At 31.7% G+C, this 16,083-nt stretch overlaps 1 protein-coding gene across 1 annotated transcript; it reads left to right on the forward strand.

Annotated features, from left to right (window-relative positions):
* The first annotated feature begins 5,030 nt into the window (after positions 1 to 5,030).
* LOC129744764 (chitinase-like protein Idgf4) lies at positions 5,031 to 15,547 on the forward strand. Its single transcript, XM_055737461.1, has 3 exons — positions 5,031 to 5,288; positions 14,175 to 14,898; positions 14,972 to 15,547. The coding sequence occupies exons 1-3, from the start codon at positions 5,174 to 5,176 to the stop codon at positions 15,444 to 15,446; spliced, it is 1,314 nt and encodes a 437-aa protein (XP_055593436.1). The 5' UTR covers positions 5,031 to 5,173; the 3' UTR covers positions 15,447 to 15,547.
* The last annotated feature ends 536 nt before the right edge of the window (positions 15,548 to 16,083 follow it).

The raw sequence follows: 16,083 nt of genomic DNA on the forward strand, positions 1-16,083 counted from the left end.
TCATCATTTTGAAATTCATAATATTTTTCAACGATTGACATATTGGAATAAATATTTTTTATGAATTTTGTTCATTTTATAAATTTCGTAAATGATAAAAAAAAACGATCTTAAGTCACATTTTTTTTAATTTCTCATCAAAAGTTAAATTACTTAAAGCATTTTTTTTTCTCATTGTTTTCTTGATAACAACATTTTCTAGAGCCTTAGATTTCTGTTAAAGAATTCCTTGGAGTTACGAAATTCCGCTGAGGGATCAAGTTTTGGGATAGGAATGAATAAGATAAAGTTTTTGAAAAAAATATTTAGAATGATTTTTATCCCAAGCAACGTTAGATTTAAAAAGAAAAAGATATGTTTTCAGTTGCGTGGATTTATCGATAAGAGATTTTGTAGATCGTTTGGGAGAGTTTCAGAACTACTTAAAAGAAAGGGTGAGAGAGATTCAAAACGCTATGAAAAATCGAGTAAGAGAAAATTTCAGTTAACGAACGAAATTCGAACCGATAGACGCAGATTCCGACATTGGCTCAAACTTTAAAACAAACTTTTGCATATAAAAGAGAAAGAAAAGTATTTTTAAAACACTCCGATGAGAAGGAGGTGATCCTGTTTAATTCAAATAAATGAACTTCGATGGGAAGGCGAAGCTCCTGAAAAAGAAAGTTATTATTAGAAAAGAATAAAAAATATTTACAAAAATAAGGCCTGATTAAGAAATTATAGAAAAAAAATGACATTGGTGACAAGGCAATAGCTTAGAAAATTTAAGAGAAAGGACTTCGATGGGGAGACGAATATCCTGAAAAAGAAAGTTATAATGGAAAAAGAATACAAAATTTAAAAAAAAACTAGGGCTTCGATGAAAAGGTGAAGATAATTTACATATGACCTCAGAGTATTAAAGTTTACATTTCTTAAAAATAAGAAACAAATTGGTCGTTAAACTTTTGCAAGAAAATCATTTTAATTAAATAGGACTATAACAGTAAAATCAATACACATTCTTATCAAATAATTTTTTAATAATTTTTGCAGTTCTAAATTTTGGGTGTCATTTAGATGAATATCAAATTAAAAAAACATTTTATCGATGGGAAGATGATGACCAAAAAATATGAAAATAGCTTCTAAAGTGTTAGAAAGAATTAGAAATAAAAATAAAATGATTATGAATAAACACTCATTTTGATAGATCTCAACTAAGTATCAAAGGGAAAACATCATAAAATATCTGTAAAAATTTCAAGAATCTGAAAACATCTGAAACAATCTGACAAAATTCTTTTGTCCGATAAAAAAAAATAAAAGAAGAATGAGAATAGGCATGAATGAAACAAGCTTCTTGATAAATTCTATGAAATTCACAATTCTGAAAAAAGAAACTAAATTATAACCTAATTGTTAAAAAATTACAAACCAAAATTAATGAATTTAATATAAAATCCGTTATCATTGACTAGAATGATAGACTTCATCTTTTTACCTAGAAGTAATAAAAGAACATTACAACTGTTTAAATTTCATTATAATAAAAACCACTCATTTGACAACTTGAGCTAAATAAAAAAACATTGATGCTGATTCTAGATCTGATTGTTAAGAATCGTGATGAAAAAAGGCATAAAACAAAACAGTCAAAACAAAAATGATTTCGCTAGAAAAGCGAAGATTCTGAAAAAGTTCTCATGAAAAATAAGATTAAAATAAAACAATCAGGACACCAATCTGTATTTTATGTGCCTGAAAAAGTAATTTTCCCAGAAACAAAGAAATTTTTTTCCAAGAAAAAACTAGTAAAATTTTAGGTCAAAATATTTAAAACATGATTTTGCTCAAAAACTGCATGAATATTATTAAAAATAAGTTTTTGTTAAGTTCTGAACTTGAAGGGAAAAAAACTGCTAAAATCAGTGTCAAAATGAACGACGGCTAAACAATCTGAATCCAAAGAAGAATATTTTTTCAGAAATTTCGATTATCGTCGACAAAAATGAGTCTGTCTGTTTAATCATATTTAAATAGTTTCTACATTTTTGTAATTCTTCTAATTTTTGTAATTCCTGAAATTTTTCTAATTTTTGTAATTTTTGTAAACTTTGTAATTTTTGTAAATTTTGTAATTTTTGTAATTTTTGAAATTTTCGTAATTTTTGTAATTTTTTCAATTTTTGTAATTTTGGTAATTTTTGTAATTTTTGTAATTTTTGTAATTTTTGTAATTTTTGTATTTTTTGTAATTTTTGTAATTTTTGTAATTTTTGTAATTTTTGTAATTTTTGTAATTTTTGTAATTTTTGTAATTTTTGTAATTTTTGTAATTTTTGTAATTTTTGTAATTTTTGTAATTTTTGTAATTTTTGTAATTTTTGTAATTTTTGTAATTTTTGTAATTTTTGTAATTTTTGTAATTTTTGTAATTTTTGTAATTTTTGTAATTTTTGTAATTTTTGTAATTTTAAATTATTTTTGTTATTTTAGTGCTTTTTTTAATTTTTGTAATTTTTGTAATTTTTGTAATTTTTGTAATTTTTTTAATTTTTGTAATTTTTGTAATTTTTGTAATTTTTGTAATTTTTGTAATTTTTGTAATTTTTGTAATTTTTGTAATTTTTGTCATTTTTGTAATTTTTGTAATTTTTGTTATTTTGGTAATTTTTTAATTTTTGTAATTTTTGTCATTTTAAATTATTTATGTTATTTTAGTGATTTTTGTAATTTTTGATATTTTTGTGATTTTCGTCACTTTTGAAATTTTTGTAATTTTTGTAATTTTTGTAATTTTTGTAATTTTTGTAATTTTTGTAATTTTTGTAATTTTTGTAATTTTTGTAATTTTTGTAATTTTTGTAATTTTTGTAATTTTTTTTAATTTTTGTAATTTTTGTAATTTTTGTAATTTTTGTAATTTTTGTAATTTTTGTAATTTTTGTAATTTTTGTAATTTTTGTAATTTTTGTAATTTTTGTAATTTTTGTAATTTTTGTAATTTTTGTAATTTTTGTAATTTTTGTAATTTTTGTAATTTTTGTAATTTTTGTAATTTTTGTAATTTTTGTAATTTTTGTAACTTTTGTCATTTTTGTCATTTTTGTAATTTTTGTAATTTTTGTAATTTTTGTAATTTTTGTAATTTTTGTAATTTTTGTAATTTTTGTCATTTTTGTAATTTTTGTAATTTTTGTAATTTTTGTAATTTTTGTAATTTTTGTAATTTTTGTAATTTTTGTAATTTTTGTAATTTTTGTAATTTTTGTAATTTTTGTAATTTTTGTAATTTTTGTAATTTTTGTAATTTTTGTAATTTTTGTAATTTTTGTAATTTTTGTAATTTTTGTAATTTTTGTAATTTTTGTAATTTTTGTAATTTTTGTAATTTTTGTAATTTTTGTAATTTTTGTAATTTTTGTTATTTTTGTCATTTTTGTAATTTTTGTAATTTTTGTGATTGTTGTTATTTTTGTAATTTTTGCAATTTTTGTCATTTTTGTAATTTTTGTAATTTTTGTAATTTTTGTAATTTTTGTCATTTTTGTAATTTTTGTAATTTTTGTAATTTTTGTAATTTTTGTAATTTTTGTAATTTTTGTAATTTTTGTAATTTTTGTAATTTTTGTCATTTTTGTAATTTTTGTAGCATTTGTAATTTTTGTAATTTTTGTAATTTTTGTAATTTTTGTAAATTTTGTAATTTTTGTCATTTTTGTAATTTTTGTAATTTTTGTAATTTTTGTAATTTTTGTAATTTTTGTAATTTTTGTATTTTTTGTAATTTTTGTCATTTTTGTAATTTTTGTAATTTTTGTAATTTTTGTAATTTTTGTAATTTTTGTAATTTTTGTAATTTTTGTCATTTTTGTAATTTTTGTAATTTTTGTAATTTTTGTTATATTTGTAAATTTTGTAATTTTTGTCATTTTTGTCATTTTTGTCATTTTTGTCATTTTTGTCATTTTTGTCATTTTTGTCATTTTTGTCATTTTTGTCATTTTTGTCATTTTTGTCATTTTTGTCATTTTTGTCATTTTTGTCATTTTTGTCATTTTTGTCATTTTTGTCATTTTTGTCATTTTTGTCATTTTTGTCATTTTTGTCATTTTTGTCATTTTTGTCATTTTTGTCATTTTTGTCATTTTTGTCATTTTTGTCATTTTTGTCATTTTTGTCATTTTTGTCATTTTTGTCATTTTTGTCATTTTTGTCATTTTTGTCATTTTTGTCATTTTTGTCATTTTTGTCATTTTTGTCATTTTTGTCATTTTTGTCATTTTTGTCATTTTTGTCATTTTTGTCATTTTTGTCATTTTTGTCATTTTTGTCATTTTTGTCATTTTTGTCATTTTTGTCATTTTTGTCATTTTTGTCATTTTTGTCATTTTTGTCATTTTTGTCATTTTTGTCATTTTTGTCATTTTTGTCATTTTTGTCATTTTTGTCATTTTTGTCATTTTTGTCATTTTTGTCATTTTTGTCATTTTTGTCATTTTTGTCATTTTTGTCATTTTTGTCATTTTTGTCATTTTTGTCATTTTTGTCATTTTTGTCATTTTGGCGAAAAGGAGTATTCAAAATTCGAAAAAAAATTACAATTTTGTTAAAAACTGCACTACTAATAATTATAGATTTCGAATCAACAAACAGGGCCTTAATCTTTTGATCGTTAGTGTAAATCACAAGCACAATCAAAATATTTACCTTCTCTAGTCGAAATCAAGAGGTGGCGGCCGGTGTTCATCGTCACTCAAAAGATCCCCTATTCAGCTTCATGATTTTTCCTGTCCGATTATAGGTTTTCTTGGTGAAATTTTTACTTTAAAAATATAAAATTGAAATAGTTCTGGATAGTCAATAATTGGATGATAATATCACTGTCCTATTTCAAGTTTTTTGAAGAAACTATTATTCATGTTTGGATCGATCATTTTAAATAACTAACCCGATCGAGTTCTCAGACGCTCCAGTAAGCTTACAAACACAGCTTCAAAGCAAATAGTTCCCCAATATAAAACTTCAAATCACCGGTAGATTAGGTTCAGTTGTCGTTCCGAATTCTACCGGTGTGGTTGTCCAACTTTCCTGTGTTCTGTGTTCTACTCAAAGTGTAATCAAGTTCAAGTGCGTCTCCTAGTCGGTTGTGTCTGGTTACTTCGAGAGGGAGGAAGTGCGAGTGACGATGAAGCTGATCGCTCTCGGATTGATCCTAGCCGGGCTTGCCGTAATCGGCCATGGCCAAACGTCGACATCGAAGGTTCTGTGCTATTACGACGGGGGCAACTTCCTGATCGAAGGTATTGTAACGTTCTTCGACTGATCGATGATGATTGGTTTTATACGAGAGGTGTTGTTTTCTGTGATGTCATACAAAAGCAGCTGGACTGGGGCCATCTTGTTTGGCCGTGGTTTATTTCCCCTTTATTTTCACACTCCGTGTTGATACTTAAATATTTCCTCAACCGGCGCGTTTCGAAGCCGGTGACTTTTGAATGCAAAGATTTATTGTTCTGAAAAAGTTCCCGTCTTCCGTGACAGTTGACGGTTGTTTAATTCTCTAGTAGCGGCGACTAAACTCTGATCATGTGGTGTTTAAATTTAAATTAGAATGATGACTCATTACTACGGTTGACTATTCTGGAAGTGTGAATTACTGCTAATTGGACCACCTTGGAGAAAATTACGCCTCCGTTCAACAGATGTTGGTTATTAAATCTTTTAAACTATCAGCTAGGTATTAAATTTTAGTTTAATGTACCCATTCTCACTTTGATATGCTCCTCTTATTTAACTCAATCAACTCAATTGTAGTAAAATGCCCATCTTTTGTAATGTTCATCAAGAAATTATGCAATCTCATAAAGTAATATTTAGCTCAAGGGTCGAATTTGTGAGTGTCAGAGGAAAATCTCGTAGAAACCCATTAAAACCTTATGGAATATCAAAAAACACCTAAAAATGTAGTGATCTATTCGAAAAGTTCGTAGAAGCACTATCATTTATTTACTTGTGCGTAGCAAACTTCAAAAAATATTCTTGATTTTGTTAAAATATGAAATACATGAAAGTAAACTTGTGCTTCAGGTATGCGATTTACTATTTGAAACCAATTGTAGAAGAAAATTTTGATGATTCTACTAAGAACTTCTTTCTTATGCTTGTTTCGTTCACCGTATTTCGTATTTCGTATACTCCACTTAGCGGAACTAAAAACAAACTAAACTTTCTTATCCGCTGGCTCACTAAAGTTGATTCGCTAACCAAATGTTAGCTTGGACTAATAAGCGATTAGTTTAGTCAATGCTTAGACAATGGTTTGACAGAGGGAAGTCGTAGTGTTGTTGCCTAAAAGAAAACAAATGGGGTCCGCTGTGGAAAGTTTGCATCAATAATTTCTTGTACGATTTTTTTTTATCCGAACGACACAAGTGGCAGGTTTCCAGTGCCCTATTATTTTTCTTCTATTTTCTACGACGACGTGTTTTCCACGTTTAGTTGAGACAGCGTTTTTATTAAGTCTCTTAGAAGAAGAAAAGTGGATAAATAAAAACATCAAGACCAAATAAAGTCTCCATCCAACTTTAAACTTCCTCTGCGGTGTACAGAATTTTTTTTTATTTTTCCTGCAATGCTCTACAATTTCTCATTTTAAGATTTTTGAATAGGGTAACCAGATTCACCCAGCAAAAACTGAACAATAAGCCGGTTCGGGCCATATAGACCAGGGTTACTGTTTTGGATATCAACTAGGGTGGTCGGATTAACCAGTTTTTTTTTCAAATCAAATTCAATGCCTCTCAATTATTCGTTTGTAATAAATCTAACATCATACTCATGACAATCATAATATTTATCATCGTCATTTTATTATTTTAAATTCGCATTGAGGTTTCAGAAACTATAGATGTTTCATATATTTTTAATGACGAATTCAGATTGAAGAACAGATTGTACAGATTTAGTAAAAGTTTTCATAGTCTTTCATGAAAATGATATGAAATTTGAAATACAAAAAAAAAAAAATAAAAATAAATAACTTAGGTTGTTAACTACAACACAAAACTCAAAATACTTTCGCAACTTTTTTGGTTGACTAACAAAATTACAGATTATTGTTTAAAGATAAAACATTTTTGCATCTTTTGACCAAATTCCAGTTTTTCAATGTATAATACACGGAATATTGTGAAGCAATCTCAAATTTCTTGTAGCTGTATCTTTTTTCAGCAATTGTACATTTGTACAGTCTTTAAATGTTGTGGAGCATTAGTTCAATAGCTGAACTGAAATGTGTAAAGTTTCATGAAAAAATATCATCAGAGAGGGAAGTAGCAGCTTTTCAATGCTCTTTTGAACGCCACTGTTTGGTACAAAAAGTTACATCAAGTAAGGTTCAACGAGTTTAGAGTTTGAAACTGATTGGACAAACTATGAGTATTTTTACTCATACACATTTGGTAAAAAAAACATTTAGCATTTTTTTCCAATTTTATAACAGTGCCAAAGAATGATGAAAAATTTACCGGAATCCCGATTTACTGTCCCAAAAGTCGATATTTCCGGTATTGGAAAATACACGGATTTACCGGTTTCGGTAAAACCGTTTAGACCACCCTAATATCAACCCTCTAGTGCCCAACCCCACCTTTAGACGGGGCCCAGTAATATAACAAGGCAATAAAACATAGCCATTTATTATTTTTACTTACTTTTTGTGCAGGATGTTTCAATATATGTTCATCTAACAATCCATACTAATGAAAACTTTTGACTAGCAGTTCTCAAAAGTAACAGCTAAGAGAAGCTTAAAAACATGAGAACATTTTACCTATGTTTTTGAATTTTGAAAAAATAATAGCCTTATTATTTCTTTCATAACTCTTTAAGGAGTGATTTGCCCACTTTGGTGTCTTTTTTAGAAAGTTGCCCCAGCAAACATTTAAGGGGGTATATCGCAGTAGACTGAGTCGATTTGGGGTCATTTTTGAATTTCCCAAACCCTGGGGTCTTAAAAACTTCGTCTTGGTCCAAAACTCATCCATGATTTTTTGCCGAATTTTTAAGTAACGTTTACATGAGTAAATTTGGACTTTTAGGTTTGTATGGGAAAATTGAATTTTTTGTACTGAAAAATCAACATCGATTTTGTTTCTTCTGTGGGACTGAGCCAGCTAATGGATGTTGTGCCAATTTATAAAACTCCGAAGGGAAATTTCCCGCCGAACAACTTTGTCGAAGACCGTAACTTCGTATCTTATTATACAAAAAAGTTATTAGCAGTTTAAAAGCAGTTTATCAATGCGAAAAGACATACCTCTATTAAACTGCTAATAACTTTTTTGTCAAATAAGATACAAAGTTACGGTCTTTGACAAAGTTGTTCAGCGGAAAATTTCCCTTCGGAATTTTATAAATTGGCACAAAAACCACCATTCCACAGATTCCACAGAAGAAACAAAATCGATGTTGATTTTTCAGTAAAAAATATTCAATTTTCCCATACAAACCTAAAAGTCCTAATTTACTCATGTAAACGTTACTTGAAAATTCGGCAAAAAATCATGGATGAGTTTAGGGCCAAGACGAAGCTTTTAAGACCCCAGGGTTTGGGAAATTCAAAAATGATCCCAAATCGACTCAGTCTAATATCGCAGGAACAACAGAATTATTCAAACAAATATACCAGATGAAAAGATTGTATAAATCTTACCAAAATAGCATAAAGCTACAGTGACAGGATTTCAACGATTCGATTTAATTAATTTGAGTAAAATCAAAAACTGCACTCCAGTTCTCCGAGTTCGCTGTCCAGTATCTTACCACGACGCCAACTCATCAATTGATATGATCTACGCTATAGCTCTATAGGTGAGATTTTGTTTTTACGAACCGGTCAAAGTAAGAAAGGAAAAGATCGAATAGAGTTTCAATCGATGGGGTGGTCCATTTATCGTAAAATCAGATCACTCAAATCGTACATGTCAAATTATTATATTCCCAACTTTTTGAAGACATATTCACGAATTGACTAAACTGCTATCCGACTCAACTATTTACGGGAAAAGTTTGTCCTTAATGAATGATAGAAAATCACTCAATATCAACTTGCTTACGATGGTCATTTAAAACGTCTAAATATTCGATTTGGATTAACATTTCTATTACGACTTCATGTAAGCTGAGCTAGGTTGCCGAAAAAAAATTCTGTGTTTTGACGAAAAAAAATTCTGACTTCCTGTGATTTTACCCAAAAATTCTGTGACAGTTTTCTGTGATGATTTTGCTTTTAATTTCATTCAAAAGTCATGTCGAATTGCGTCTTTTTTCACTTTACTTAAGAAAAATCAATGGACATTACAACTTTTATCATATATTCCAATTCAAAGACAAATCATCCAATATTTATATTGACATAAAAAAAAATCGAAAAATCTTTCATGAACTTTGTGAATATTTCTAAAATTGTGTGTTCTGTGACACAGATTCTGTGATGAAAATGATGAAGAAAAAGGGCTCTAATTCTGTGAAATTTTAGATTTTTCTGTTATTTCGGGAACCTTGATCATAATTTGGTCTATATACATTAGACTAGTTCACTTTTCGGCTTTTTTCGCTGATCGCAACGCCACTTACAGGGTTTGATCCTCATTCATTTTTAAGAACTCTGGCCAAATTTGAGCTCATTTGAGTAAGTTTCCAGCGTGCGCTAGAAGTTTTATTGAAAAAAGTCCATTTTTCTGGAAAATTTTCGTAGATGTGTTCTAGCAAGCTGTTGTTAATATAAAATGATAATTTTATAGTGCTCGGTGATTGGTATGACAAGCATTCGTATGGACCTGTTTTAGATAATTGACTAAATCAAACCGAAAAAATTTAAAAATTCACAAACTACCAACTTTTACAGAAAATTTACTTACAAGTTGAGAGCTTAAAATCAGTAGTAAATAGAAAAAAAATGTTTTCGATATAAACTTTTCATAAAAAGATAGCCTTATTTATAACCTTTAATTTGATGTGTAACACATAATGATCGCAAGAGTGCTAGCAAAGTTATTCAAATATCTATGCAACAAATTTGATTTGATAAAATATTTTTCATTCAAGTTTGCTCCACACCAACTTGTGCACAAGAAAGGATATTTTATTCAATCAAGTACCCCATGACGGGGCCAGGAGTTGAAAAAAGCGCGCGCTTTGATCAAGTTGTAAGCAAGTCCTCTTGATGCCACGTTTTGCAGGTTGCATGATGCTAAAACTTGAATGGAGACAACATTATGATTCAAAGAATGTGATGTGAATGTTCGAATATCTTTGCTTGTACTGTTGCGATAATTAAGTGTTATACATCAAATTAAAGGTTATAAATAAGGCTATCTTTTTATGAAAATTTTATATCGAAAATTTCTTTTTTCTATTTACTACTGATTTTAAGCTCTTAACTTGTAAGTAAATTTTCTGTAAAAGTTGGTAGTTTATGAATTTTTAAATTTTTCGGTTTGATTTAGTCAATTATCTAAAACAGGTCCATTTGAATGCTTGTCATACCAATCACCGAGCACTATAAAATTATCATTTTATATTAACAACAGCTTGCTAGAACACATCTACGAAAATTTTCCAGAAAAATGGACTTTTTTCAATAAAACTTCTAGCGCACGCTGGAAACTTACTCAAATGAGCTCAAATTTGGCCAGAGTTCTTGAAAATGAATGAGGATCAAACCCTGTAAGTGGCGTTGTGATCAGCGAAAAAAGCCGAAAAGTGAACTAGTCTAATATACATAATAGATTTTTTTTTGCAGAACATTCGGTGATGCAAAGGTCATTACTTTAAAATTTCAATATATTTTATTCAAACTACCGATAAAATTTCAATGCGTTTCGATGAACTATTAAACATGGTTTCCGAAAGAGATGTTGCTTTGAAATATGGTTTGATTTTATTTACAAAAAATAATCAAATCCATTGAAAAAATCCTTTAAATTCAACCACGGTAGATTAAAAGTTTCGATTGCATTGATTCAGTTGAATCATTCAACCAAGTTGGCTCACTACATAAAGTCTGTTTCACATAGAATCTGGTCGCATCTTTTCATTTACTGCAGCGCCCCTAGTTGTCACATCGCGAATCTATTGACAGTGTTTTGATCCGGATTGTTTGTTTACATAGCGGTGAAAATTTCATCAAAATTGAAGCAGTCAATCAAAAGTGGCGATGGAACGCGAAAAGCGAGAGAAAATTTTGCACACTCACGTAGGGAAACCGACGTGGTCAGCAGGAAAGATCGCGAAATTCCTGAAACATCCGAAATCGACTGTAAATTCGGTGCTGCAACGTTACCGGATGGATCGAGCAATACAAATCAGGCGTAAAAGTGGAACATATGACCGGAAGCTGCGAGCAATGGTAATTCGATTAGTTCACAATAATCCTGGAATCTCCTTGCGTGATTTGGCGAAAAAGTTCAAGACGAACCACAGTACCTACAGCTCGACGAATTGTTTGCGAAAAGGCTTGCGGTCGTATCATGCATGCAAACACCCCAACAGGACGCTGAAACAAAACCTGGTTGCCAAAACCAGGGCAAGGAAGTTGTACGAGAAATTGTTGACCAAGTACAACGGATGGCCGGACCTGGCAAGCTGCCACTACAGCCGGAATGTCGTTAAATGGTATAAGGAGAAGTTGATCGATTTTGCTGAAAAAAGTATCAATCAATCAAACTGTCCGGATTTTCGTCCCATCGAAAAATATTGGGCAATAGTTAAGGGAAAACTGAAGAAATGTGGTAAAACCATGAAAAAACCCGCTCAAATGGAAAAGTGGTGGAACAAGATGGCGAATGAGGTTACCAGCAGTACTGTGCAGAAAATGATGGGTGGTATCACAAAAAAAGTTCAAAAATTTATCCGAAAAGTTTAAGAATGATTTAAATGTATTTTTTTCTCCTTAAAGTGCAATAAAAACCCTACAAAATGACATTTTTACTTTTGTTGTACGTTATTTCTTCGCGGAGAAATGATCTATTTTATCCGACCATATGCTATGTGAAAAAGACTTTAACAGAGTGCAATCCACATTAGTAATAGGCCGAATATTTATGGTTTAAATTTAAACAATATAAGGTTTGTGAAATTTTTCAAATGATGTTGAATAATTTATGAAATATCAAAAAGTAATTTTGGAAAAGCTACCCAAAAACCAAAAATTTAAGGTATCAGTAAATTTATCTAAGGTGCATCCGTGTATCTTTCACTGTGGATCGTACTAAAGAGTGCTGACAAATATCGCTTTATCCTTAGATTATCTATGAAGTATTCCAGTTTTTTTTGGATGAATTCAAGATAAACCAAATCAGACCCGTATGCCCAGATAGTGTTGAAAACTTTTCGTATTTCTTCTCGAATTTATGCTAATCATTTGCTAAATTAAATTAAGAAAAACTCGAATTCCTCTTTGAAAAGTATTAGTTTTTGTGTCCGAAAACGATTTTTTAGAATTAATTGAATAATGATCATCAATTTTTCAGACGCTTAGATACGATTTAAACCCAGCTCATTATTTTTACATGGTTTGGAATTGGAACTATTGGGAGTCTTTTTTAGATTTGCACAATTTTTTCAAAAAAAATTCAAACAAAATCGTTCAAATGTGTCTGGCCGTGCAAAAACGTGCATTGGAAAGTATTATATGCTTAAGGTTGAGGTCCATAGTTCTTTTACACTACTTTTTTAAAGATATGTTTTATAAATATGCAATTTAAAATTTCTTGGCACCTGTTTCAACATGTTATGTCCCAGATTTCACTGGAATTAATTCTCTTTCGGATAGACGCCTTAGAAGCGACAAGTCATGTCCTTCTAGTGAGTTATGACATTTTGAAAATCGTCTCTTGAAATCTTGCATAAACGAGAGACCCATTCAAGAATCAGTAAGATCTTCACTGGTTGAGAAAAATCGACTCTAAAACATGAGGGGAATGAGGCATAAGATGGAAGAAATAGAAGGCATTTGAAATAATTGCTTTTGATTTTTTTTCAAAAACACTTTACAGAATATTCAATCGAATATTTGTTTGGCCGAATAGTTGAAAAGGTCAGTATTCGGTATTCGGCCGTTCGCCGAATATCACTATTCGGTTGATCTCTAAATTTAATAGTGAAAAAACTTTTCGAAAATGCGCAGAGAAAATGGAATTTTAAGTCCATAAATTTCAACAACGATTAAACGTCCAACACTGAGAAGATAGCGATTTCCTTAAATTATATTTGTCTTACTTTAAGTTATCCTGTGGTTCAGCTCCACAAGAATTGATTCAAATATTAAAATTATTCAAAAATAATAAAGATTTTTTGATGTACCGGCTGGTATTTTCTTTAAGAACGTTGTTCAATTTTTGATTTCTTCAAACACATGAATTCGTTTGAATTTTTCCTTTTTCCATTTTCTGTTTTCGTTAAAAATTTGACGCTACTACAGCTCTATTAACTATTCATAAATAATTATTGTTTTTTTGCCCGCCGAAAATATTTCAAATTAAAATTGGCTCCTGAATAATAAGAACATGATAAAAAAAAAGACAATATGAGTAAATCGAATGTCGACTATCAATAAGCCACAAAAACATAATCCGATTCTAGTAACTTCACTGTAGGAGCAAAACAAACAGTTCTGTGAATCGCCTTAAATAAACGTTGATGACCTCTCGGAACCGGTCCGAATTTGCTTATCGAAAGAGGCACACAGAGATGTTTATAGGTAAACAAACTGAAGTTGTGAAGCGTGTTTAGCCGGCATTTTACGACACCATCCTCTCTTATCCGTCCATCCATCCATCGAAACAGCTTCAATCAATGTGAATTTTCATAAATTCATTAAAAAATAGTTTTAAAGAATGAAGTTGTTTTCTACAGCTGAGAAACACCATCATTCGTTACTTGCACAAATAGGCGAGATGAATAGAGCATTGCTTAAAAATTGTGATTTTTCAACTAATTCACCGAATCGCCGGTGATTTCATAGCCATTTCAGTTGATAACCCTCTCTGGGGGAAGGTCAACCGGTAATTTCACAATCAATGAATAAGCTTCCCACTCCATCTTTCTCTGTTCGAATGTGAGGAAGAAAACATAAAACTGATAACAAACTAAATGTCTTATTTTTGTTTCTATTCCACGAATAGGTCTGGCAAAAGTCGGCCTGGCTGACATCGAAACGGCGCTGCCATTCTGTACCCATCTGATCTACGGCTATGCGGCCATCGATCCGGATTCGAACAAAGCCGTCTCCCGGAACCCGAATCTGGATTTGGACACCGGGAAGGGTTACTACCGGCAGGTGACCCAGCTTAAGCGTAAATATCCGGCACTGAAAGTCCTACTCGGAATCGGTGGCTACCGGTTTGCGGCTCCCTCACCCAAATATTTGGACCTACTCGAATCCGGAGCTGCTCGGATTACCTTCATCAACAGTGTCTACAGCATTGTGAAGACCTACGAGTTCGACGGAATCGATCTGGCATGGCAGTGGCCTCAGAACAAACCGGTCAAGAAGCACTCGACCGCCGGCAAACTCTGGAAGGGATTCAAGAAAGTTTTCTCCGGAGATAGCGTCCTGGACGAGAAGGCCGATGAACATCGAGAGGAGTTCACCGCACTGCTGCGGGAGATGAAGAATGCCTTCCGGTCGGACAATTACCAGCTCGGAATCACTGTGCTGCCACATGTCAACTCCAGCACCTTCTTCGACATCCCGGCCATCATCAACTATTTGGACTTTGTAAACATTGGAGCATACGATATGCAGACACCGGAGCGCAATCCCAAAGAAGCTGACTACGCTGCCCCGATTCAAGAGCTCAACGAGCGTGTTCCTGGAAACAACGTCGATGGGTTGGTGAAGCTATGGTAAGATTTTCACGGTCTTTTACCCGAAGAAGAGAAAATCAATAAATTTCACTATAACCTTCACTTTTCGCAGGCTCGGAGCCAACGCGCCCTCGTCCAAGCTGATCGTAACGATTCCGACTCATGGTCGCGGTTGGAAGCTGAACTCGGACTCCGGCATCACCGGAACGCCACCCCTGGTAGCTGATGGAGCTGCTCCGGCGGGACCCTACGTGCAGCAGGAAGGCTACTACAGCTGGGCCGAAACTTGCCAGAAGCTACCGAACCCAGCCAACTCCGGCCTCAAGGGAGCCGATGCCCCGCTACGCAAGGTTGGCGATCCGACCAAACGATTCGGACCGTATGCCTTCCGGTTGCCCGACAGCAATGGGGAACATGGTTTGTGGATTTCCTACGAAGATCCGGATTCGGCATCCAACAAGGCTGGCTACGTGAAGCAGAAGAGCCTCGGAGGTATTGCCATCAGTGAGCTGTCCTTCGACGACTTCCGGGGAAGCTGCGCCAACGAAAAGTTTCCGATTCTGCGGGCTGCCAAATATCGGCTGTAAAAATGCAGTTTCCGGGAAACTTGCATGTGTTTTGTAATATTTGATAAGCGTGTGTTAAAAGATGAAATATAACCATGTTAATATGGAGACGTGTTTTGAAATTTGTTTATCTTTTTATTGAAGGCTGATGATTAAAAACTTATCGTACGAACGAAACGATTAAAACTAAGAGAAATGCTTCAGCGGTTTCATTATTTCAAAACACACTCAAATTTCTAATATTACTGACAATGTGTCAAAATGGCTTTCGAAAAATTGTCGTCAAGAATACTAATCTGTCTTACGAATTGGAGGGGTTTTAGGGCGCTAAGATTTATTTGAGTCAGTTTCGGTTGACTTCTCCAAAAAACTGTCTATTTTCTAACAACTGCTGAATATTTTGTCCGTGCGGTTTTCCCTGCTAAAGGGTGATACGGTCAAAATTTGGTCAAGGGAAAACGCGTGTAAATCGGTGAAATCGTTTATTTAAAAAATCAAATTAAATTTCTTTTTCAAGTTTAATAAGTATAAAATTTAGGAAAAATATTCAGTTAGGCTTCCGCTTTTCCAAATCCGAATTGCCGGGCCTTACCTTAACCCCTGCCATCAGATTTTGTACAGCCACCTTGTCCACTTTCTTCACCGCAGAAAGCCAGTT

Source organism: Uranotaenia lowii, chromosome 2, assembly GCF_029784155.1.
Source record: "Uranotaenia lowii strain MFRU-FL chromosome 2, ASM2978415v1, whole genome shotgun sequence".
NCBI lineage: Eukaryota > Metazoa > Arthropoda > Insecta > Diptera > Culicidae > Uranotaenia > Uranotaenia lowii.